Genomic DNA, 24153 nt, shown 5'->3' with positions numbered 1-24153 from the left:
TTATGTATCCCATGTAAGCAACTGCTGTTACCTCCACTCATTGTTAGCTATAGGGAGATTCCTCTACCGAGGTAACTCCAACTAAAAGGGTTCTAACCCCTAAGGGTAGAAAAGTGAATAAGTCACTGTCCCTTTTTATTTCTAACACTGAGGGGTAAAGATGACTGATTCCTCAATCAGAATATTGAAGAAATACTATTCTTTCAATATAGGAGCGGTACCAGCAGAAGCTCGCCAAGGGTACCCAAGATATGTTAGAAATAACTACTGTATAATCATACTATTTTTTTATATTTGCAGAATATGCTATGTTGCAAATTACTGGCTACTGTATAATTATATATAAGTAGTTCAGCCATCGTGCTGCCTTTGTGGCAAGCAAGTGATGGCACAGTCCAGCTGGCATGACGCCAACTGGACTAAGAAAAATAAAAGACATATATTTGCGTATCCCACCCAACCTATTTGCGGTGACCTCCCTTACAAAATTAAATCAGAGTTTCCTGATCAGGGAGACTCACAAAAAGGGTTCTACCCTTTAAGGGTTAGGCGTGTAACACTCCAGTCCTTTAAATATTTGATATTGTAAGGTAATCTAAAAAACTAATTTCTAATCAGAATATTGAAGAAGTTATATTCTTTCAATATAGGATTGGTCTCAGCAAATAACTGGATAGGGATACCAAAGATATATTGGAAATACCTACTAGTATAATATATACAGTAGTTTTCTATCTGCAGTACAGTATATCCTATACTGCAAATATACTGACTACCTGTATAAACATATACTGTAGATTACCCGGCATGTCGCCGGCATAGCTAGTTCTTGCCGGCACATCCAGCATGATAGCTAAAAGAGAGAGAGATAGCATGGAGTGAAGGCTACCTATTACTGTGTATGTATACAGTAATTAAGGCTGTAAAGTCAAATTTTACTGCCTTTCTCCAGGAATAAGGTTCAAATGGAACGGGAGAATGTAACATTCAGGCTTCCATCCAGCCACAGTACTATTGCTGGCAAAGTCCCGCCGACATACTACCGACAGGCTAGCCTCTGGCAGTACTAGTACAGTCGGCATGCTGCCGGCTGAGTCAGCACCTATCTGTGCCGGTCTGGCCGGCGGTACTCCGGCAATAGAACTTATGGCTAACAGTTCAAGGGAGAACTGAAGAACCTTAGAGACAGAAGGGACTTCCCATTGGCTGCCGGCAATTGGCATGGCTACCAGCAGTATGCATCGCCACCGGGAGCCATCATAGCCGCCAACAGATGAAAGAGACACAGTCGCTGGCAGTTGTTATGGCTGCATGCAGCTGTCATAGCCGCTGGCAGCTGGACAACGGCAGTGGGGAGGGAGTCTGGCCGGCACCAGCAACCATCCGGCATCGGTAAGGTTGCAGGATACCGGTCTCATAAACGAACAGAGGGGGAGGAAAAAGGGTCCTATATGAGGTGTGGTAAGGGCTGGCATTTTGCCAGACCTAAACACCTAAAAGAAACTCTGTTTCAGTATCGGCACCATCCCAGGAAGAAGGAGAATATCTATTCTCCAGCCTAGGGTGTGCCAATACAGTTAAGGGGATGGCGACAATGGCCCTCCTCTCAACAAGGGAGAAACAAGAGTTCCAGTGCCACGCCATCCTAGGCCTAAGAAGATACTACACTTCAGCCTAGGGTCAGCGAGCATAGGACTAGTCTACTAGGCCACAGGGAGAAGATGGTGGCATCATACAACCACTTCAGGTGTAGCCTAGGGAGGGCTAGCCTCCTATGCTGGCAGCCTAGCCGGCAGGGGAATGACTATTCACCCTGCTGGCCGACTGCTGACACAAGACTAAATACTCTGAGTTCCTGACCGAATCACAAAACTAGCCATCTGCAGCTAAGGGACGAGACAGAAAAACCCTAGGTTAGTCATGCCTGAATTAAAAATTCAAGGCCGACCCATTAGGGTTGTAGCCAAAGGCTACACTCGGAGCAAAGAGGGATTACCCTTAATCTCTAATAGAGATAAGTATCGGTTATATAATAATAACAGGAGATATCTATCTCCAATGAATTGATAACCAATATACGAGGGTAACCGGGGAATGTCAAAAGTATATGTTGTCTAGGTTAGGTTACCTAGGCAAGGCGAGATCTCTGTTACCTAAATCACTGAAACTCTGACATATACGATCGACGCAGGAAAAGGAAAATTTTATGCATAAAAATATCTTTACAAATATAAAAATGCCTAAATAGCTTCATAAATAAATTATTAATGCTATTTCAAAAACCGGGAATGTTGTTCTACTAACTAAATAACACACCCAACGAACAACAGCGCCCATGGCGCCTCCGGTAACAGGCCTAGCTCCTAATCACAATAAATTACTCTAATTTCACAGTGAGACAGGAACTAAAAACACAAATTGTAAAGATTCAATACTCAACTTCTCAGAAACGAAAGAAGCTGGAGAATGCATATTAAATATCTTTGAAAATCAATCGAAAATGTCAGATCAACAGGGAACACCACTGAGCGAAATCGCTACAAAATAAGGAATGTTCGCCATATTGGATATGGCGCTGTTGTGATACTCAATAGTATGAGAACTAGGGTAACCTTGATACGGCTCCCCTTCTATTCTGCCACATCCCCCTCAAAGCGTTAACGCTATTAGGGGTGCAGATTGCTATGTGACGTGTCAAGATAACGTCCTCTGATATGTGATATCCTCGAGAGAAATTTAAGGATATTCGCGCCAGGATTTAGAATTCTGGATACCTAAAGGTAAAATTCTCTGGGAATATCACCGTGGTACATATATCCCTTAGGAAGCTACTTATAGGAACTTCCATCAGGACGACATGACTTGAGCCCAAAAAAACATTTTTACTATGAAAAAGAAAAAAAAATGGAAAAGGCGAGGCATCAAAATATTGTATTAGAAGTGGCAAAATCAGAGTACAGTATAGTAGATTGTTCTTATGACTATATGCTTAAGCAGAGATTGGAATAGCAATTTTGGTTAAAAAAGGAAAATCTATACAGTAATGGATTTACCCAAAAATAGATTTTTCGCTTCGCTCAAAATCCGTTTAAGACGACGACAAAAACACTACTACAGTGATGCAAAGTGGAGCCTTAGAATCAATGAGACAAGCATAAATTCCAGAGAAAGATCAATTTATTGTAGCCTGACACCACATATATGAGTACTTGTAAAAGCAAATCCCATACCAGCTTGTATATCAATTCCAACACACACCTTCGCGGGGGTTACGTTGTTAAAATACGAAGCAGCAATAATGCTCAAAACTTTGTTTTCTTTCTTTGACTCTGCATTTAAGGAGATTAAAAAAGAATAGACTGCTTTTTACTGTATACAAATAAATTGTTTAAAATAACAGCAACTGTACTCAAATCCTTAAGTAGCCTACACTTAGATACCCAGTCTCCTCTTCCTATCTTATCTAATATGGATATAAGTTTCCTTATACAATTTAGGCTACATCCCTTCTAGAAGTAACAAAAACAATGATACTTGGATCCAGAGACCAGAGTTTCATCCTACACAAGTTGAAGTAGCGGAACAGTGTCTTTGGGATTATATAAGGAAGTCTGTAAAGGGGATGGTTAAAAAATAAGTAAGAGACTTACCACAACTATCTTCATCTTCTCCTTCACTGCAGTCACTTTGGCCATTACAGATCTTATCTTGTTTAATACAGGTCCCGTTCTTACACCCAAAGTGATGAGTTTCACACTGTCCTATGGAAAAAATGATACGAATTCAGTATTTTTGCTTTAAAGAACTATTCTCCGTTTGTTGTCCATGTGCTAATTAAAAGCAAAAAATAATAGTAGACGGGCAGAGGAAGATGGTTTCTACTTTGGGAAATAGCCCAATGAACTCTAGTAATAGATCTCCCTAAATGTAGTGATCCCTCGTTTATCGCGGTAGATAGGTTCCAGACCCGACCGCGATAGGTGAAAATCCGGCGAAGTAGTGACACCATATTTACCTATTTATTTAACATGTATATTCAGACTTTTAAAACCTTCCCTTGTACGTAGTACTGTTAATAAACTACCCTTTAATGTACAGAACACTTAATGCATGTACTATAGTACTCCTAAACTAAAATAGGCACAAATATTAAAGGCGATTTTATATCATGCGTTTCCTAAACACGCCAAAAAGCACGATAAAAAATGGAAACCAATGTTTTTTTTACGTTTAGCTCTGATCATAATGAACAAACAAATCCATTTAGTGTACACATCTGTGTATAGGTTAGTTTTTGCATCGATTATATTGATTATACAGTATGTTGATTTTGTTATTACCAATGTTATACTTAATTTTTCTTAGGACTTCCAAATGAAATGTTTTTCTTTATGACGGCGCCTGAAACGGCGTCGTCATAAAGTACGCTCCATCTTCGATCGTTATAAACAAACGAAGGCATTTAACGCACATGATGAAAGTGATAAATAATGATATTACAGTAAAAGCTTTTAGAAAATATGTTATTACAAATATTATTTACCGTATCTATATAAAATCATACATACGTAGCAAAGCAGGAAAACAATTTACGAGAGAGAGAGAGAGAGAGAGAGAGAGAGAGAGAGAGAGAGATTGTTTTACGTACGTAAATGTATATTTTAAACAAAAAAATAGCCCCATTTCATATAAAATAGGTTATTACAAATATTTTACTTTATCATATTACAGTAGTCTGTATAATACTGTAAAGTTCAGTACAGTATGTTGTTGTTAGTCGTGGCGATGAAATTCTCACGAAACAAAAACACGGCATTCGATTACAACAGCTGATTCATTCTCTCTCTCTCTCTTCGTGTTATACAATACTTACATATAGATGAAGAAACTAAAATTAGTTTTCTTAGTGTCAATTAAATACGAAATGAAAAAATTATGCCGAGTTTACATCCATTTCAATCGTTGCTAAAAATACAGCATCCGATTTCATCAGCAAACCACTATTTTTTGGGAAACATCATTTTATTCTAGAAAATTGCTACTCTTTAAATAGTTAATTGCACATTAAGAAAGCGTGTACTTTTGTTTTTAAATTTCGGGTGTGTTTTAAAAATCAAGAATTGTTGACTTCTTTTTGTTTTACTTTTGGCTGTGATCAGATCAGCTGACGTCTAGCTGCCGCTCTTGAGAGCGTACGAATACACTAACAAAGTATCGTTTATACCATTTCTTAACTTATTCAAATCGTCTATACAGTTGATATTACATAAGCACCAATGTGTTATAACCTATCAAATTTTTTTGTTTATTACATTTAAAACAACACACACACTCTCTCTCTCTCTCTCTCTCTCTCTCTCTCTCTCTCTCTCTCTGTGTGGGCTACTTTTCACTACCTCCCATTCCTTATCTCTCTCTATCTCTCTAACAAATGATATCTTTGTTGCTCCTCAAAGTTTCATTTATATTGAAAATCAATCATGATTCAATTTTCCTTACTTTCTCCAATCTCGCACCATCGGTCACATCGCGGTATTTTTTAAATTTCCGGAAAATCCAAGATACTGTATATGTATATACATGCGTTATGAAAAAAATCCGCGAAGTGGTGAATCCGCTATAGTCGAACCGCGAAGTAGCGAGGGATCACTGTAGTATTAGTGTTTTTAAAGTGCACACTATATATGCATAAAATCTGCAGAAACAGTACCTAGAAAAATTACTTAGGATATGAATATTTCCATCGCTGAAAATCTATGGCATATATATCATAATATCAAGTAGCAGATAGGCCTATGGACTTAACTGACAAAGTAATAATTGATGGTCTAATTTTGACCTGAAAATGTAAAATACAGTGAACCCTCGCTACTTCGCGATTCGACCATCGCGGATTCACCACTTCGCGGATTTTTTCCATAACCCATATATATACAGTAATTATATATATATATATATATATGTATGCATGTATTTATGTATATATGTAGGTATGTATATGTGTATACATATAAATATATATATATATATATATATACACACACACACACACACATATATATATATATATATATATAAAGTAGGAAGATGTGATGTAGTTCTAAGGGAAAAGTATGGGAAATATGTCTGGGTAATAAGCAAAGCTCTACCTCCAGTTTGTTTCTTCATTATGATCAGAGATAAATGTAAACAAAACATTGGTTGCCATTTTTTATCGTGCTTTTTAGCGTGTTTAGGAAATACATGATATAAAATCACCTTTAATATTTGTGCCTGTTTTAGTTTAGGGTACTGTAGTACATGCATTAAGTGTTCTGTACATTAAAGGGTAGTTTGTTAACAGAACTACGTACAAGGGAAGGTTTTAAAAGTCTGAATATACATGTTGAATAAATAGGTAAATATGGTGTCACTACTTCGCGGATTTTCACCTATCGCGGCCGCGACTGGAACCTATCTACCGCGATAAACGAGGGTTCACTGTATCACAAATTTTTAAGTACAGTAATTTGTATTTTCCTAACATACATACCTAGAACTACCTTCTTAGGAGTTACTGGTTAACTCTACCTAACCGACCAGCTTTTTGTATAGTTTACCCTCTTCCCGTTTTCTACGGGGTCAACCTCTGGCAGTGTGGTACGTGCCCTGAGGCGACCCGGGGTCGGGCAGCGTGCTAGCTCAGGTCGAATCGCCAGTAAGTTTCGTTGGAATAGGTATTACTCGATCCTGCAGGTTCTCGGGGAAGGATGGGTGGGCCATAACCCGAAGGTAGTTCTAGGTAAGTATGTTAGGAAAAATACAAATTACTTGAAAATTTGTGATTTGTTCCAACACGGTTACTTACCTAGAACTACCTTCTTGGGAGACTTACACTTTAGGAGGTGGGAGTGTCCTGCAGGGATCAGGATTCGACGGTACATGTCCTCTTGAAGGGTGTTCCTTTCAGTGATTAAGGTCTTCTCAACATCTTCCTGTCCCGGACGATCCGGGGAAGGAAGGAAAAGGGGGGGGGGGTGTAAGGTTAAGGAAGGAACTAGTGTCTCTTGGCATTAACACCCCCGGTTACCCTGGGGCTATGACCTTAGATCTCTTGAAGGGCCGAAACGATTGGGCCAATGGAAAACTTGTTCAAGGATTTTCTCGTACAATCTTTGAGGTAGTGTTCCGTGAAGGTGGACTGTCTAGACCAGGTCCCAGCCTTCAGGATCTTACCCACAGCTATGTTTTTCTCGAAAGCCAGAGAGGTGCTCAGAGCTCTAATATCATGAGGTCTTGGTTTTCCTGGGAGAGGAGTCCCAGAAGCCTCGTAGGCCCTCCTTATCACCTGTCGCAGCCAGAAAGAGATAGATTCTTCGAGACCGGTTTCTTCACCCAGCCTGTTGAGATGAATAAATTTTTGATCTGAGGGCGGTATTTTGCAGTCCTCTCCAGGTATTTTCTTACTGTTCTCACGGGCCATAAGAGTAGATCCTTCGGGTTGTCGGAGCGAGGGATGGCTGGCACGAAAAACCCTCAAACCGAGGATCCCAACACGCTGGGTTCTGCGTCTTCGCCACAAAACTAGGGACGAACCTAAAAACAACTTCCCTCCACCCTTTGGAGTGTGAGACCTCGTAAGAGAGGCCGTGTAACTCGCTAACTCTCTTCGCCGAGGCCAGGGCTAAAAGAAAAGCTGTTTTAAGGGTGAGTTCTCTGTCTAGTACGTCCCTGAGAGGTTCGAAGGGCGGCTCTGACAGAACTTTGAGAACTCTGGCTAGGTCCCACTGCGGACCCGTACCTCCAGGGGGGGACATGATTGCTCAAAACTGCGGATGAGCATAGAGATGTGCCTTGAGGCTCCCAAGTCAATGCCCCTAAGGAGGAAGACTTGACCTAGGGCTGCACGAACTCCTTTGATGGCCTGGATGGACGAACCCACGTCGTCTCTCAGGTACACCAGAAATTCTGCAATGTCCTGGATCGACGCCCCTAAGGGCCTGATGTTTTTGGACGCACACCACTTCAGGAAGACTGCCCACTTTGCCTGGTAGACTACCACCGAGGAACGCCGTAGATAACCCGACATCCTTGCCGCGGTTCTCAATGAGTATCCTTCTTTCTTCAGGAGCTTCTCGATAACCTCCACGCGTGAAGGCGGAGGGATCGAGGGTTTTCGTGCCACCTATGAAAGTGAGGTTGACGCAGGAGGTCTGGCCTGTCCGGAAGCGGCCAAGGAGGACGAAGAGCTAATTTCTTTAGGTCTGCGAACCAGTCTCTCTCCGGCCACCAGGGCACTACTAAAGTCATCGACAGGTTGGACGACACTCTCACTCTGTTCAACACTTGCCTGATCAAACTGAAGGGAGGGAAGGCGTACACATCGAGACCGTCCCAGGGATGTTCGAAGGCGTCCTCTAACGCTGCTGACGGGTCTGGGATTGGAGAACAGAACACGGGGAGTTGGGCATTCAGAAGTGTGGCGAATAAGTCTATCACTGGGGAGCCCCACAGTAGGATGACTGCTCGAGCTACCTCTGGGTGTAGGGTCCACTCCGAACCTATCACTTGACCCGCCCTGCTGAGGCCGTGGGCCATCACGTTCCTCTTTCCTGGAATGAACCTTGCCGTCAGTTCTATTCCTTCTTCTGTAGCCCACTCTAACAGTTCCGTGGCTAGGGCGCAGAGGACTTTTGACTTCATGCCTCCCTGTTTCTTTACATACGCCACTACTGTGGCATTGTCGCACATTAACGCCACAGTGTTCCCTCGCAGGAAGTGTACGAACTGTCGACACGCCCTCAGAACCGCTATCATCTCCAGGATGTTTATATGGAGAGACGCCTCTTCGCTGGACCACTGCCCTTTTGTCGATTTTCCTAGCACGTGTGCTCCCCAACCCTCCTTCGATGCGTCCGTGAACAACAGCATCTCCGGGGGGTCAGAGGCGAAGGGCATTCCCTTCTCTGTGTTCGACCTGAGGTTCCACCAAAGAAGGGTCTCTCTCGTCTTCGGGAGGACTGGGACTATTTTGTGGGGCTCCTTGCCTTGGGTCCACGACTCCTTCAGATTCCACTATACCGGGCGGACCCTGAGTCTCCCTTGCGGTACTAATTTTTCCAGCGAAAGCAGATGACCCAGTAACTTCTGCCAGTCCTTGGCCCTCCTGGGTTGTCCCGTCAGGAAGGGTTGAAGGATACGTTCTAGGTTGGCTAACCTCTCCTCTGAGGGGAAGGCCCTTACTAACTGGGTGTCCAGGACCATCCCCAAGTAAGTCATCCTGGTGCTGGGGACTAGTTGGGACTTCCCTAGGTTGAGCGTGATCCCTAACACCTTGCAGAGGTTGAGCAACATAACGCCTTGCTCCTTCAGTTGTTACCTTGAGGCAGAAAGAAGCAACCAGTCATCCAGGTACCTGAGTAGACGTATGCCTTTCTCGTGTGCCCATGCCGAGATCGCGGCGAACACTCTCGTGAACACTTGCGGGGCCGTCGAGAGGCCGAAGCACAGGGTTTTGAACTGCAGGACACTGGACTCCCACTTGATTCTGAGGAACTTCCTGCTGGAGGTGTGCACGGGGATTTGAAAATAGGCATCCTTGAGGTCGAGAGACATGAGGAAATCCCCCTTCCTCAAGGCTGCGATCACTGTCTTGGGGGTATCCATCTTGAAGTCCGTCTTTGAGACGAACTTGTTAAGGGCTGAGAGATCTACGACTGGTCTCCACCCTCCTGTCGATTTCTCCACAAGGAAGAGCCAGCTGAAGAAACCCGGGCCGGGGTTCTCCACTGTCTCCAAAGCTCGTCGATCATGGACGCTACTTCCTCTTGTAGCGCCGACCTCTTCAAGGGGTCTTTTGGAACCAGCCACTCGGCCCGATGGGCTGGGATGAGAGGGGGAGGTTCTTCTAGGAAAGGGAGTCTGTACCCCTCCTTCAGGACCGTCACCGTCCAGGGATCCGCACCGAGATCCCGCCATGCTTGCCAAAAATGTCTGAGGCATCCCCCTACTAGGGGCTCCTGAGGGAGTAGGGGGCCTCTCTTCCTACCTTCTTCAGGAGGAGCGGCCAGATCTACCTCGCCTAGCGTTACCGTAGGAGGGTCTGTAGGCTGACTGAAGGCCTGCGGTGGCCCTACGGGTGGGCTGCTGCGAGGCTTGGAGCCAAGGGGCTGAAGGTGGTTCTCTACGGGGCAGCAAGGGTGTGGCCTGTGAGGGGTGAGGGACGTCCGTTGAGGCTCTCCTAAACGTGGCCTTCCTCATAAGGGGGGGGGCCTAGGATCCGTTTCTCTCACTTTCCTCACCTTCTCCATAGTATTTTCCACCAAATTGATGGGGAAAATGTCATTCCCCCACACGGAGGAATTTCTCAGCCTCCTTGCTTCTCTGTCCGGCAACTTCCGTACCAGTTTGCTCAGTACCGTATCCCTTTTCCTCAGGACCCAGTTCGAAGCCACCGACAGAGACTGGGATGATAAAAACTTAAAGGCCTTGCCTCCAGAGCTAACAAGATCCCTCAGCATGGCCTGATTTTCTGGGAAGGAGAGGTCGTGGGATGCCTGAAACCCCACCAAAGCGCACGACCACCAATCTAACCAGGAGGACACGTAGACCAGGTCCTGTGCCATGTCCTCCATCATAGAGGCTTCTGACGGGGAAAAGCACACGGGGGCAGTGCAGGCCCTGTCTTCCGAGGCTCCCTGGTTCAGCGTGGTCACCGCTGCTTCTACCGCACGGGGACCACCGCGATGCAATTCGGGAACGTGAAAACGCTTCTGGGATTTCAGGCCCGGAAGAAGCTTGGAGGAACTCTGGCTTCTGGGAGCCTCTGCTAGTCCTGCTAAGTATTCATCTATCTGCTCTATCCCCAACTTCACGTCTTGAGCGAGAGGGAGAGACAAAGATGGCTTTTGTTGTACCGGACTGTCGATCATCCTGGACAGTCCGGATAGTACGGCCTTTGCAGCTGAGGGCTTGGGTTCATCCAACCGGTGATGCCTCCGAATTAGGGCCAGAACCTTACGGTAGGAGGAGATGTCGTCAGTCGAGCACTCCCCTCCTTCAACCAGGTCTTCCGTCACCAGTTCCTCCGTAAGGGGATACGCCGTGACGGTGGGAAAAGCAACGCCCGACGAGCCTGCCAGTGGTATGGGCTGCCCCGTGGGGACGAAGGCATCCGTCATGGGAGTACCAACGCCCTCCAAGCCTGCCAGTGGTACGGGCTGCCCCGTGGAGACGAAGGCATCCGTCATGGGAGTACCTTGTTCCACGGGGGGCTCCGTGGATGGGGGATCCATGCGGACCGACGGGCGCCCTTGGTGCTTAAGGAAGGCCTCCAAGGTGCCCGTGGTCGACGCTAAGCCTTCCTTCATACTCCTTATATCCTTCCTAAGGGAAGAAGGGGCGGAGGCTACCGTCGGGTTAAACACTACACGGGGGTCCCGGTTCGAGCCCTCTTGCCGGGCGGCTAGTCCGAAGGAGGAGGTAGGAGGGTGACACAAAGAAGGCGAGGCTCTAGGGAGCCAGCCGGAAGCGGCCGCGGCTGTGGAAAACCTAAACAGCTCGCTCCGGGGCACTGTGACATTCACCCAGTCCTTGGACTTACTCCTCTTCGCTTTCTTTTTAGAGGACTTCGACCTTTTCTTACCATGCCTCGAGCAGGAACGAGACTTCTTCTTCTTACGGGATTTCTCCCTCTTCTTCTTGCGGGATTTCTCCCTCTTCCTCTTGCTAAGGTTCCTGTTCTCGTCCTCTGATGACGAAGAAGAAGAGGAGTCCGATGACGACGAGGATGAGGACGGAGCTCTCCGACCGGCCGACACTTCCAAGACTGCGGGGGGAAATTCACGTCGTTTCTCAGGTGCGGGCGGTTGCAGAAACACGGGGGGTAGCGTAGCCGAGGGAGCCGGAGGGGACCGCGCGAGCCCTTTACAGAGCCATTGCTCCACATCCTCTTCTCCTCTAACGGGAGACCTGAAGGGAGTCCTAGGGGCCACCCACGTGGTGGGGTCCGAAGACGACGAACTACCTTTTTCCGTGTCTCCCCCGGTGGTTGACGCACCTGAAACACGCCCCGAGGCAGGGGAAGTATCGGCACTCGGTCTACCCCACATAGGATCTTCCGAGGAGATGGGACCTGCGGGCACCAGGCCCTCGCCTCTTACCCACACTTCCGCACTACACTCAGGCCCCACACTGGACACTTCCCCCACAGGAATATCAGACTCTTGGGGAAGGGCAATGGGCCTCTTCCCCGCAACGGACTTACCTCGTCCCCTACGCTGGGTAGGGGAAGAAGGACGGGCGCTACGGTCTGCCAAGGCGTCTGGCGAACCCACAGGTGAAGATATGCTGGAGTCCTTAGGCGACTTCTTAGCTGCCTTCTTCTTCTTCGTCCCGAAGAGCACCCAATGGATCTCAGTCCAATTAGCACACTCCGGGTACGTAGAGGCAGGGGAACACGCTTTCCCCCTACACGTGGAGCACAAGGAGTGGGGATCAACCTCAGGCTTGGAAAGGAAAGCCGCAAGACTTCCCAGCCACAGGCCCAGGGCAACGACGAGGATGCTCCATAACGCAAAGCTAACACACCAAGAGAGACAAGGATGTAAAGGGAAAGTGAAATGGAAACACATGGGTAACACACGGTAAGCACAAAGGATCGGGGGACACAAAGGGTCGCACAAGGTAAGAGAGAGCGCGGCGAGATGTTTATCATGTCGCGACCAGAAACTTACAGGCGATTCGACCTGAGCTAGCACGCTGCCCGACCCCGGGTCGCCTCAGGGAACGTACCACACTGCCAGAGGTTGACCCCATAGAAAACGGGAAGAAGGTAAACTATACAAAAAGCTGGTCGGTTAGGTAGAGTTAACCAGTAACTCATAAGAAGGTAGTTCTAGGTAAGTAACCGTGTTGGAACAACTACAAATTAAGAACAAAATATACTCTATAACTCTCTAAGTCATTCAGGTAAAGCAGGATACAGAAATTTATCTAACTGAAATCACTCATAAAGGAAACAATAATAATGAACAGAGCACAAATGCAAATAATGGCCCTCCAATAACAATAAGGATGAAAGCAATATTTCAATGTCGAATACCAAAACTTAATACAAACCACATCTTTCCTCGTCTTTTTGGTTGGTACAGTCGGCCCTCCCGTCACAAACCCACGATTCGAAGATGCACTCTCCTTCTTGGCACATAAAATTGTTCCACAGGCATTCTGGGTTATCAAAACACAGACCTAAGATATAACAGAAAAACAAGGAATTGTTGTTGAATAGATTCTTGCTATGATGGTCTAAGAATGATTTTGTTTCAATTCAATTCATGCTCGAACTTTAAATGAATAATTATACTGAAACTCAAAAGGGATATAAATTAGAAATATGGAGAAAATAACTCGCTGCCAATGTTACTTGATACAACTAATATGAGTACGATGATTAATCATATATCACAGGAAGAGAGAGAGAGAGAGAGAGAGAGAGAGAGAGAGAGAGAGAGAGAGAGAGAGAGAGAGTGCATGGTATGTTCTGTGTTCTTTACAGCTTGCCTGGCACTTCGACCAGACTATTGCTCTTGCAACTTGTTTAAAAATGTGCCCTATTGAATACGAAGGAGACAAAAGTATAGGCCCCTGTAGTGTGAATTGGTAACTGTGACTGCTGGTGTTTGTATGCTTGCTTGGCAACATTGAGTCTCTAACACTGTACCGGCTTGGCCAACACCTTGCCACAACTTTAAGCTGAATAAAGCCAACGTTCCAGCAACTGTGTTTGGTATTCCACAATTTATTCAGCTTAATATTCAACATGGACAAGTTTCTAAGGCCCAGCCCAATTGATGTGGACCCAGAATCAGCCGATGCAGAGGACAAATGGATTATGTGGCATGATAACTTTGAGGCGTTCTGTGCGGCCATCAACCCGGACTTAAATCCAGATAAGTTGGCCTTGCTTCGTGCTCACGTATCTTGTAAACTGTTTAAGATAATCAAAAGTGCCACCACATATGCCACTGCCATAAGCCTGTTGAAGGCTAGATTTGTGAAACAGAAAAGTGAAGTGTTTGCCAGATACAAATTAGCCACCTGCAAGCAACAGAGTGGTGAGACTCTAGACGCTTTTTTGGATAACCTCAAAGGTCTGGCCTCGGAATGTAGCTTCACTGATTGTACAGCCGCTCAGGCTGAAGAACTGGCCATCAGAGATTCATACATCACGGGTATGGCATCTAATGCAATCCGACAGAGACTGTTAGAGAACTTATCCTTGGACTTATCCACAGCTGTGAAACAAGCCCGTGCACTGGAAATGGCTCAACTGCACTCAGCGTCTTATGCAAGTGAAACCAATACCACAGTGGCAGCATTGATAGATGATCAGGCAAAACCCGAAATGGATCCCAACAGTTTTCCGATCGAAATGAGTGACTCCCTGAATCCAAGTGAGTGTGCTGCCGCCGTCAGCGGTCAGAGGTGCTTCTTTTGTGGAGGATCCCTACATCCCAGAGCCCACTGCCCAGCCAAGAAAGCCTCGTGTTCCAACTGTCAGAAGGTAGGTCATTATGCTCGTGTCTGCAAGTCCCAAAGAAAACGATGGAACAATAATGGTAAATCAACTAACTCTAATCTTGTAGCTGGAGTTGTCCCAGACAATCTCCCACAGTCCATCCCTGCTTCCTTAACAGGGGCCGCTGTGACTGCAGCTTCCCCTGCACTACGAAGTGTTTACAAAACTGTCCTACCTGTAGAACTGAATGGAGGGGAGGCCCTGGACGGGCTGGTCGACACTGGAGCATTTAAAAGCTTTATAGATGCCAAAGTAGCTAGGGCTATGAACTCAGTGACTCGTTCTTCAGCCTGCAGCATAACCATGGCTAATGCCAAACAGACAATGAAACTTAACAAGTGTTGCAATTACGATTTAACTGTAAGTGGAAGAGTATACCCTGAGTTCTGTCTGCACTTGATGGACGATTGCGTGGCTCCAGTTGTTTTGGGACACGACTTCCTACAGTTACACAAGCAAGTCAGCGTAGACTTTGGTGGAACGCTACCACCTTTGGAGCTAAGCATCCAGTCACCTTGTGCTCTGATAGCAGCTCAAATTGAACCGCCAGCCATCTTTGACAATCTGACAGTCGACTGTCACCCGATACAGGTGAAATCCAGAAGGTATTCCAAAGAGGACTCCGAGTTCATCAAGAAAGAAGTAAAAAGGCTGCTAGAGGAGGGCATCATCACACCGAGTCGCAGCTCGTGGAGAGCTCAAGTGGTAGTCGTCGATCAGTGTGATAAGAAAAGATTAGTCATAGATTACTCTCAAACCATAAACAGATTCACCAACCTAATTGCTTATCCTGTTCCAGGGATCACCGAGATGATTGAGAAAATTTCTACTTACCGCTACTTCAGCTCCATAGACTTGAAGGCAGCATATCATCAAATACCATTGAACATGGCTGATCGGAAATTCACGGCGTTCGAAGCGGATGGAAGGCTGTTCGAATTCACGCGTTTGCCTTTTGGAGTAACCAATGGGGCTACCTGCTTTCAGCAAGTTCTCGACGAAATTATTGGTAAGGAACAACTAGAGGGTACGTTCGCCTACATAGATGACATCACGGTCTGCGGTCACACACGTGAAGAACACGACAGAAATCTGAAACGCTTTCAAGAAACTGCATTGAAGTATGGACTTACCATAAATGACAAGAAAAGTGTTTATGCTCAAACATCAATCTCTATTTTGGGCCATGTAGTGAATGATCACCAAGTCCTACCTGACCCGGAAAGAATGCGTCCATTGCTGGAGATGAACCCTCCGGACAGTACCCCTAGTCTCAAAAGAACGTTAGGACTCTTATCCCACTATGCGAAGTGGGTACCGAACTTCTCCCAGAAAATTCGACCTTTAGTCGGAGTGAAAACTTTCCCGATGGCCAAATCCGCAGAACAAGCATTCGAAGAACTAAAGAATGAAATATCTCGAGCTTCACTTGCTGCTATAGATGACGAAGCAGTCTTTGTAGTCGAAACAGACGCCTCTGCTGACGCCGTTGCAGCCTCATTGACACAAGAAGGAAAACCAGTGGCCTTCTTTTCTCGCTCGCTCTCAGAATCGGAGAAACGACAATCGGCAGTGGAACGCGAAGCATGTGCTATCGTAGAAGCCATCAAGAAATGGCGACACTTTCTGCTAGGACGTAAATTTAGACTCATAACTGATCAGCAATCGGTGCGTTTCATGTTTGACGCCAAGAACCATGGCAAAATCAAGAATGAAAAAATAATGCGGTGGAGGCTGGAACTGAGTTGTTTCAACTTCGACATCACATACAGACCTGGATCAAAGAACCAAGTAGCAGACGCTCTCTCTCGTGCCTCGGGATGTGTGGCTTCACTTACCTGTACTCAAGGAGACGAGCTGACTCAGCTTCACGAGCACCTGTGCCATCCAGGAATCAGAAGGATGACCCACATCATAAGACAGAGAAACTTACCCTTTACCATTGAAGAAGCTCGGACTGTCATACGTAAATGTCAAACCTGTGCTAAGATCAAACCTAAGTTCTCCAAAGAAACAGGAACATTGATAAAAGCTACCAGGCCATTCGAGCGTCTGGCTATCGACTTCAAAGGTCCGATGCCGTCCACCACAAAGAACAAATACATTCTCAACATAATTGACGAGTACAGCAGATTTCCGTTCGCCTTTGCAACAGAAGACACCTCAGCGAGTACCACCATTAAATGTTTGTCTACTCTCTTTTCAGTTTGGGGCCTGCCCGAGTACATTCATTCAGACAGGGGACCTGCTTTCGTGTCGTCAGAGTACCAAAAGTTCCTTCATGACCGTGGAGTGGCTACAAGCTACTCGTCTGCGTATAACCCCCGTGGCAATGGCCAGATCGAGAGAGCCAATGGAACTTTGTGGCGCACCGTAAGGTTAGCTCTCGCTTCTCTCTCCCTCCCTATAGAAATGTGGGAGGCTGTCCTGGATCAAGCATTACACAGCATGAGGTCCCTTCTGTGCGTCGCTACGAACCAAACACCGCATGAGCGCATGTTCCTGCACCCCAGGAAAGCAACATACGGGCAGGCGGCTCCATCATGGATGACAGAAAATGAACAAGCTCTTCTAAAGAAAACGGTTAGGAAATCCAAGTACGAACCTGAGGTCGAGGAAGTTAGACTCCTGCATGTCAACCCACAATGGGTTCGTGTTGCACACCAAGACGGCAAGGAATCCACTGTGTCGACTCGTCACCTGGCTCCTGCAGCTAAAGTATTCAGTCCAAACACCTGTCACGATAAAGGAAGCCGTCATATCTTCAACATGCGAGAGAATGGTAAGACTCCCATTAATCAAGGACCCACCCTCCCACCTGGAGACCCCAGCCAGAGAATGGAAAGAAGTCAAGTGGATACAAAACAAGACCAGGGGAGGGAGCCCGCAACCGAACCGCAACAAACCACAGAACCGCCCACCTCGGGAAAGGTACCGTCGAAAGGAACACCCACAGAAACGCCAACCTCAGAGGCGCCTCAACGCTCAAGTCGCACTAGGCGCCCTCCAGGCTATCTCTCAGATTTTGTCCTAGATGAGTGGGAGTAGTATGGGTGGTAAGTGTCCTTATGTCAATGTGTTCATTATGAATTAGTAGTTATAGGGCCCATTGTTACCAATGTGTTTTTTATGGTAAGTGTCCTTATGTCAATGTGTTTATTATGAATTAGTAGTTATAGGGCCCATTGTTACCAATGTGTTTTTTTATGTGAGATGAGCCCAGTTATCATATAAAATAAGTACTCATGAGTTTTGTAATATGATATGAAATTTGTAGTGCCAATAAGGTGAGCCTTGTAATGCAAATGCGATGTAAGAATAATTACAGTTGGTGTGAAATCAGTGAATTCATGTTTTGTTATGATGCAGATGTGTACTGTACTATATGTTCTTCTTCTCAGTGGGGGTGAATGTAGTGTGAATTGGTAACTGTGACTGCTGGTGTTTGTATGCTTGCTTGGCAACATTGAGTCTCTAACACTGTACCGGCTTGGCCAACACCTTGCCACAACTTTAAGCTGAATAAAGCCAACGTTCCAGCAACTGTGTTTGGTATTCCACAGCCCCTTGCTTACGACACGAATGCAAAATTAAACTAACTATAGACTGAATGCTCATCTAAAGATAAATTTCAGTTTTAATAAGATACAAAACAAATACTATACAGAGAGCACCTTAAGGACAAATTAAATGCAGTATCAGACACTATCTTATATAAAAAAATATAGGAAAAGTTTAAAGTTACCAACACAAATAACTCCATTATAAAGAATCATCTCAATTTGGTTAAAACCAATAATGCTTGAAAAGTTTCCAGTTCAAAATAATGCTCTCAGCATAATTTAAAAAAAAAAAAAAAAAAAAAAAAAAACTACACGGTTTCTGATAGCATAGGATTGTCTTTTTCACGAATGCTGTATCAGGCATCTTCTGTTTTAACACTTTAAATACAAACATCACGTTAAAGTCAAGAACATCTGGGGACTGCAAGTGCAATTTTCTTTCAAGGTTATTTGATTATTCACCCCGCACAGCCACATATAATCAGCACAATTTCCCTTGTCGTTATTACATCTTAGAAGTTTGTAAAAAGAAAAAAAAAAGTACAATCATAAATCAAACGTTTACAAATCTATACTATATATAACCTTCTTCCTCTCGTGCACTATTTGTTTACTTACCTGGATAGGCAAAGATTGCCAAGAACAGCAACAGCTCGAACGATTTCAGTCTCATGATGCTAAATTTCCCTTCTCCAAAATAATTGTCAGCTTTCGCGTGTCATTGGTGGTGATTATCGTTCATCTGACACGCTACTTCTCCACCTGAAAAGTAAAGGATTTTAATTTTCTTATTTTGATCAGTAACTGTCGTACATTTAAACGTAACAACAGCACACGTTCACTATACCAGATAATAAAGTTTTTTTTTTTTTTTAGGAGACGATTGAAATGACCTTGAACTTCCCTATTCACTTCATGTTATTCTTAATTTTCCCAATAACTTTACGAAGCGGTTGGCCATATATGCAATGCAAATGATCATTTAAAAAATTACCACTTCCTTGTCAGATTGAACAATCTTAAGAAGAACAGGTACCAATTCACATATACACTGCTTCCAGGCCTCTGATGCAGTGTGAGCGGTTGCATTCTTGTCCAAGGACAGTAAGAAAGACACCACTCATGCTGTGCAGGAGAGAGAGAGAGAGAGAGAGAGAGAGAGAGAGAGAGAGAGAGAGAGAGAGAGAGAGAGAGAGAGAGAGAGAGAGAGAGCTGTTTAAAAACCACTGGATTACTTGGCTCATATTATAGCACAAAGTGTGCATGACAAAATTACAGTTCATCAAATCTGGAGTTCAGTTAATTCAATAGAATATTCTTTCAAGGTTATTTGACATTTAGACTGTTAAGTCTTATCTAATCATCACAATTTACGTGTCTTCATAAAATATATGATTCGTTAACAACCTAACCATAGCTCTTTATTGTGTCTGTGAATTCATTCACACACACACACATATATTATATATATATATATATATATATATATATATATATATATATATATATATATATATATATATATATATATATATATATATATATATATATATGGTGAAGGATATGACTGGATTGGTAATACGAAATAAGCAGACCTAGAATATGCTGATGATGCTGTCATTAGCAGAGCACCACAGGATTTGCATTACCAGCATGCATGAAACATGAAATCACACGAGGTTGGGCTCAAGATAAATAGAAGAAAGACAGACATGATGAGAACGGAGAATGCAACGGAACTTGAAATATCATTGGAAGGAGAAAGGATTAATAAGGCAGAATAAGTATCTAAACACTATGGTTTCCAATACAGGGTCTTTAGAATTAGAATTTAGTGAAAGATTGAAAAAAAAAAGCAAATCAAAATGGCTAGGTTAAGTAAAATTTGGAAATCAAATCGCCTGAAATTACATGTAATAATTTGGCTAAATATCAGTTTAATTAAATCAGTGTTACTATATTGGCAGGAGTCATGGTATGACAATGGAACAATCCAATCTTCAATAAATTTAGTAGATTTGAGAACAAAGCCCTCAAAAGGATATTGGGAGTTCAATGACAGGACAGGATTAGAAATGAAACTAAGAGATTACTCGAGTGTCATTTTGGATGAGATCATGGTAAGGGGTAGATGGAGATGGTTTGGGCAGGGTCTTCGCACTCTGGGCTCCACGGGACACTGGAAGAGTTGGAAGACACAAACCTACATGACTGAGGATCATGAAGCATGAAGTAGATGATGAATGGAGAAGTATTAGATTGAAAGTCAAGATAGAGACGATTGGCGAAATCTAACCGAGGCCCTTTGCCTCAACAGGCGTAGATGATGAGATGGAGATATTTTATATATATATATATATATATATATATATATATATATATATATATATATATATATATATATATATATATATATATATATAAAATGTGTATATTTGTTGTGAACGCGCATAAGCAAATCAACTTGTAAGAAAAACGTATGACAACTATATATTTTTGAAAAGTGATGTTACAAACGTAATTGTAACCAATTTCAATTTCAACAAATTACGGGCCGATATCTTCTCAGCGAATTTTCTCGTTGTAGCTGCATTTTCTCCGTTAGGCCTACGAGACCCCTCCCTTCCCAGTATAAGCCTAAATAACAATGAACGCTAAACATACTCTCTGTCTCGACGGCTTACACACTAAACTTTACTTTGATTTTTAAAAGAATCCAAAACTTAAGTATCAATAGTTCACTGACCGATTGTTGTTATATCTTGTGTCTAAAATTATTCATAACCATATCACCGTAACAACGGACGTTTAGCGTTTACTACTTCGATAGGCTGTCTAGACACTCGAGACGAGTCAAGAGGAATATCACAAAGAACAAATTTATATATGGTTATTAGGAAGTCAATGTCCATTTCAGTTCAACACATTGCCACTCACACGAAGGCTAACACCAACTAGTAAAATCCAGGTCCAGAGGGATAGACTGTTCGTTCGGCCAAATAATAAGTAACTGGCAGAAAGAAACTGAAAGAGACGGCTTGGGGTGAACGCAGGAGCACCACCGGCGAGCAGCAGCTGATTATGATTGAGTCTTGTCAGCTAAGCTAGACTGTCATTGGGCCGCCTGTAGACAATAACAACAGCCTTGAGGGTTCTTTCCTCTCACAATTTAAATATATCACGAATAATTTAAAATTTAGATATATCCACTATTTTCCGTGTTACACCAATAAGGAAAAAACTTTGGGGCTACATCACTGATAGTAACATCGAGAGAAAAATATTAAAGTCAGTAACCGGCAACTCGTATTTGAAAACCTTCAAGAACACTGGGCTCAGAGGGCTGGGCGGTTTGGATAAAGGCGCTGCGGCGCTGCCCCATGTGCCTGCCTGCTTCTTAAATAGTTTACTTGCTTGTCTAAGTTGTGTGTATGCAACATGAGCCAAATAGCAGCTAGAGAGACATATAAGATAATTAGGATATGCCAAGATATTTAAAGGAACTGATAAGCTACCGTAAACTACAGCTTATCCGTTGACATTGTCGCGAAGTTGAACCAGGCTATAACTAGAGAATATTTGTGGCTTTATTCATTAATACAAAATGCTAACACTTCATATAGATGTGATGATTCATTAAGCGATAATATAGGAATATACGAAGCATTACCTCCCACACAAATTCATTGTATTTGATCATTTGAGGACCCTTTTTTCCCTATAAACAAGTATACATAAATAGATTTGTTAACCGAAACTGGTTCGCCAAGGACATCCGTAGACCAGAAACAAAATCGATAAGATATGCAGGTGCTGAGGTGCTTGTTTCTCAAGAACAGCAGCAGAGACCTATTTGATTCAAAAAGTGATCATGGAATACATATAATAAAAAAAAAGAAAGTCATCTCTAAGCATCAAACCCATAAATGATTTGAGGAAATAAAAAGGTCGCGGGGCAAATAATTAAAAACACTGCTCTATATTGAAATCCAAAGTGAAATTACTTTAGTGTTATTTTTTATCTCCATACACATCTCTGAGGAAACCCTCAATACAACTCCCAAAAAAGTTTGCTTCGCATTAAAATGTTAAGGATTTGGTTTTCCATTTGATTATCCGTTTCATTATTCCATATACATTATCTTGTGAATTATAGCTGTCGTAGGTCATATAAAATTAGTATATTATTGGATGTGGTTATTTTCACAAGAGATAACCAACTTAACGTGCAATTTAAAACCGGTTAATCGTGTGTAAATGTAGGCCAACGTGACAATTATCCTTAAAAGATCTTTCTCATTATCAAACGTGCGCCAAACTATAAAATATGGTAGTTATTTAGACTCAAACATTAACAAAAAATAAAACGGACAGACAAACTAACTTAACCGAATTACTTTTAAGGCTATATATCTAGGGACAGTGTAAAATCCGGACGTCGGATGCCGTTATCATTGATGTAAATTTCTTGAAATTTTTTGTCTGATAAAACATTTTACATTTACCTTGACATTAATTTTAATATTTATCTTTTCATTAATTTTAATATTTACCTTTTCTTAATTGTTTTATTATTTCTTTCAATTGAGTATATTTGCTTATATTTATGGTTATGGGAAATAATATGGTGTAGGGTGGTGGATTAGTTGGTTAGACTGTCAACTGCCTTCCCGTGGCTCTGACTGGGCAACAGGCACAGGCTATTATAAAACGAATAAAAACAAATTGATTGATATAATTTCAGTACATTTCAAGTGAAATAGGCTTTATTTCTTACATGTAGTATCCTGTGTCTGGCTAAAGTTGGCAACATCTTAATTGGTTAGTTGATCATACTAAACCTATTGGCAACTAAATGCAGGGTAAAGGGAGTGGTAGGCCCTTTCTCCTTATGTTACTTTACAGCCGGGTAAATTTTTATCTGTGACAGCTGATTGGCGACGTCCGGCTTTTATCCTAACAGGGTAAAATAGCCGGCAGTCAAATAGTGTAATGTTGACGTCCGATTGAGATTATTCTCAATAACATGAAAATAAACCAATATTTTTCGAACATTTATTCAGAAAATAACAAAGTATCAGTGAACATTACCAGTCACAAAAAAAAGGAGGTGTATTTTCGCGTCTTTCCCGGTGATACAAGCGATTTTCTATTCTCCCGGACGGCATCCGACGTCCGGATTTTACACTGTGCCATATATCTACGTCTAGAGTACATCGGTGTCAATGACCTTAGAAGTCAGGATGCCAGAACACTTTAAATCAATCAATCAAATCCCAAAATAAGCTGAAAACCAGATTTCAATTATAAATGACGAATGAATCATCTAATCTTACTCTTAACATGAAACTTACCTCGACTTACCTATGAAAAAAAAAAAAAAGTTGTTGAGAATTGCAGACCAAATGTCTATTTTACTAGCTGTCATCTTTAAAATACATCCCTCAAACATCAGCTTATTTCAGTCAAATGAAACCATGTTTTGTTACTGTTCTTAAAATATTTTATCATTTCTCCATGTTTCCTTTCCTTAGTGGGCTATTTTCCCTGTAAGGCCCCCTGGGCTTATAGCATCTTGCTTTTCCATCTATAGCTGTAGCTTAGCAAGTAATAATAATAATAATAATACGCCTCCTTTCAGTCGTTCGTTCGTTCGTAACGCCTTGCCTTATGCAATACACGGGCTCTTGCGTTGGCAGCCCATAATCCTTTCCGTCAACGGCCGTTCCCCGTGATGTTTTCACGCGGTTGACTTCTGAGCAAAACAGACTGTTGCATCTGTGTTTCATCCTTTCTTTACAGATGTCATACATATACCACATTCATTTATATTTCAAAAGCAAACTTGAATGAATATCCAATCCGAAGACTATAGATTTGTCATCCGTAAACACGGCTATTTCACATCTGATAATTTCAAATATGTATTTTGATGGGAGAGAACCACTGAACTACCTAAAATATATATATCTTTTCGGGAAGTTTTGCATATAAACATGCAAAACTCTTGCTAACATTCTACATTGAATTTTA

General features: G+C 43.1%; 1 protein-coding gene across 4 annotated transcripts in view; it reads right to left on the bottom strand.

The window, feature by feature from the left end:
- Positions 1-24153, bottom strand: part of LOC137627658 (very low-density lipoprotein receptor-like) — a 319178-nt gene that overhangs the window by 85322 nt on the left and 209703 nt on the right. For 2 of the 4 annotated variants that reach the window (XM_068358830.1, XM_068358829.1), the window contains 3 exons: positions 18739-18882; positions 13099-13227; positions 3651-3761 (listed from right to left, as the gene is read on the bottom strand). In XM_068358830.1, coding sequence (XP_068214931.1) covers positions 3651-3761; positions 13099-13227; positions 18739-18793 — 295 coding nt within the window. In that variant the 5' untranslated portion in view covers positions 18794-18882. Of the gene's footprint in view, positions 1-3650; positions 3762-13098; positions 13228-18738; positions 18883-20866; positions 21005-21057; positions 21214-24153 lie in introns of those variants that run through there. The other 2 variants (XM_068358827.1, XM_068358831.1) reach the window with 2 other exon arrangements.

The sequence above is a fragment of the Palaemon carinicauda genome, chromosome 35 (assembly GCF_036898095.1).
Source record: "Palaemon carinicauda isolate YSFRI2023 chromosome 35, ASM3689809v2, whole genome shotgun sequence".
In the NCBI taxonomy this organism is placed as follows: Eukaryota; Metazoa; Arthropoda; class Malacostraca; order Decapoda; family Palaemonidae; genus Palaemon; species Palaemon carinicauda.
This window is presented reverse-complemented; position numbering and strand designations above follow the sequence as displayed.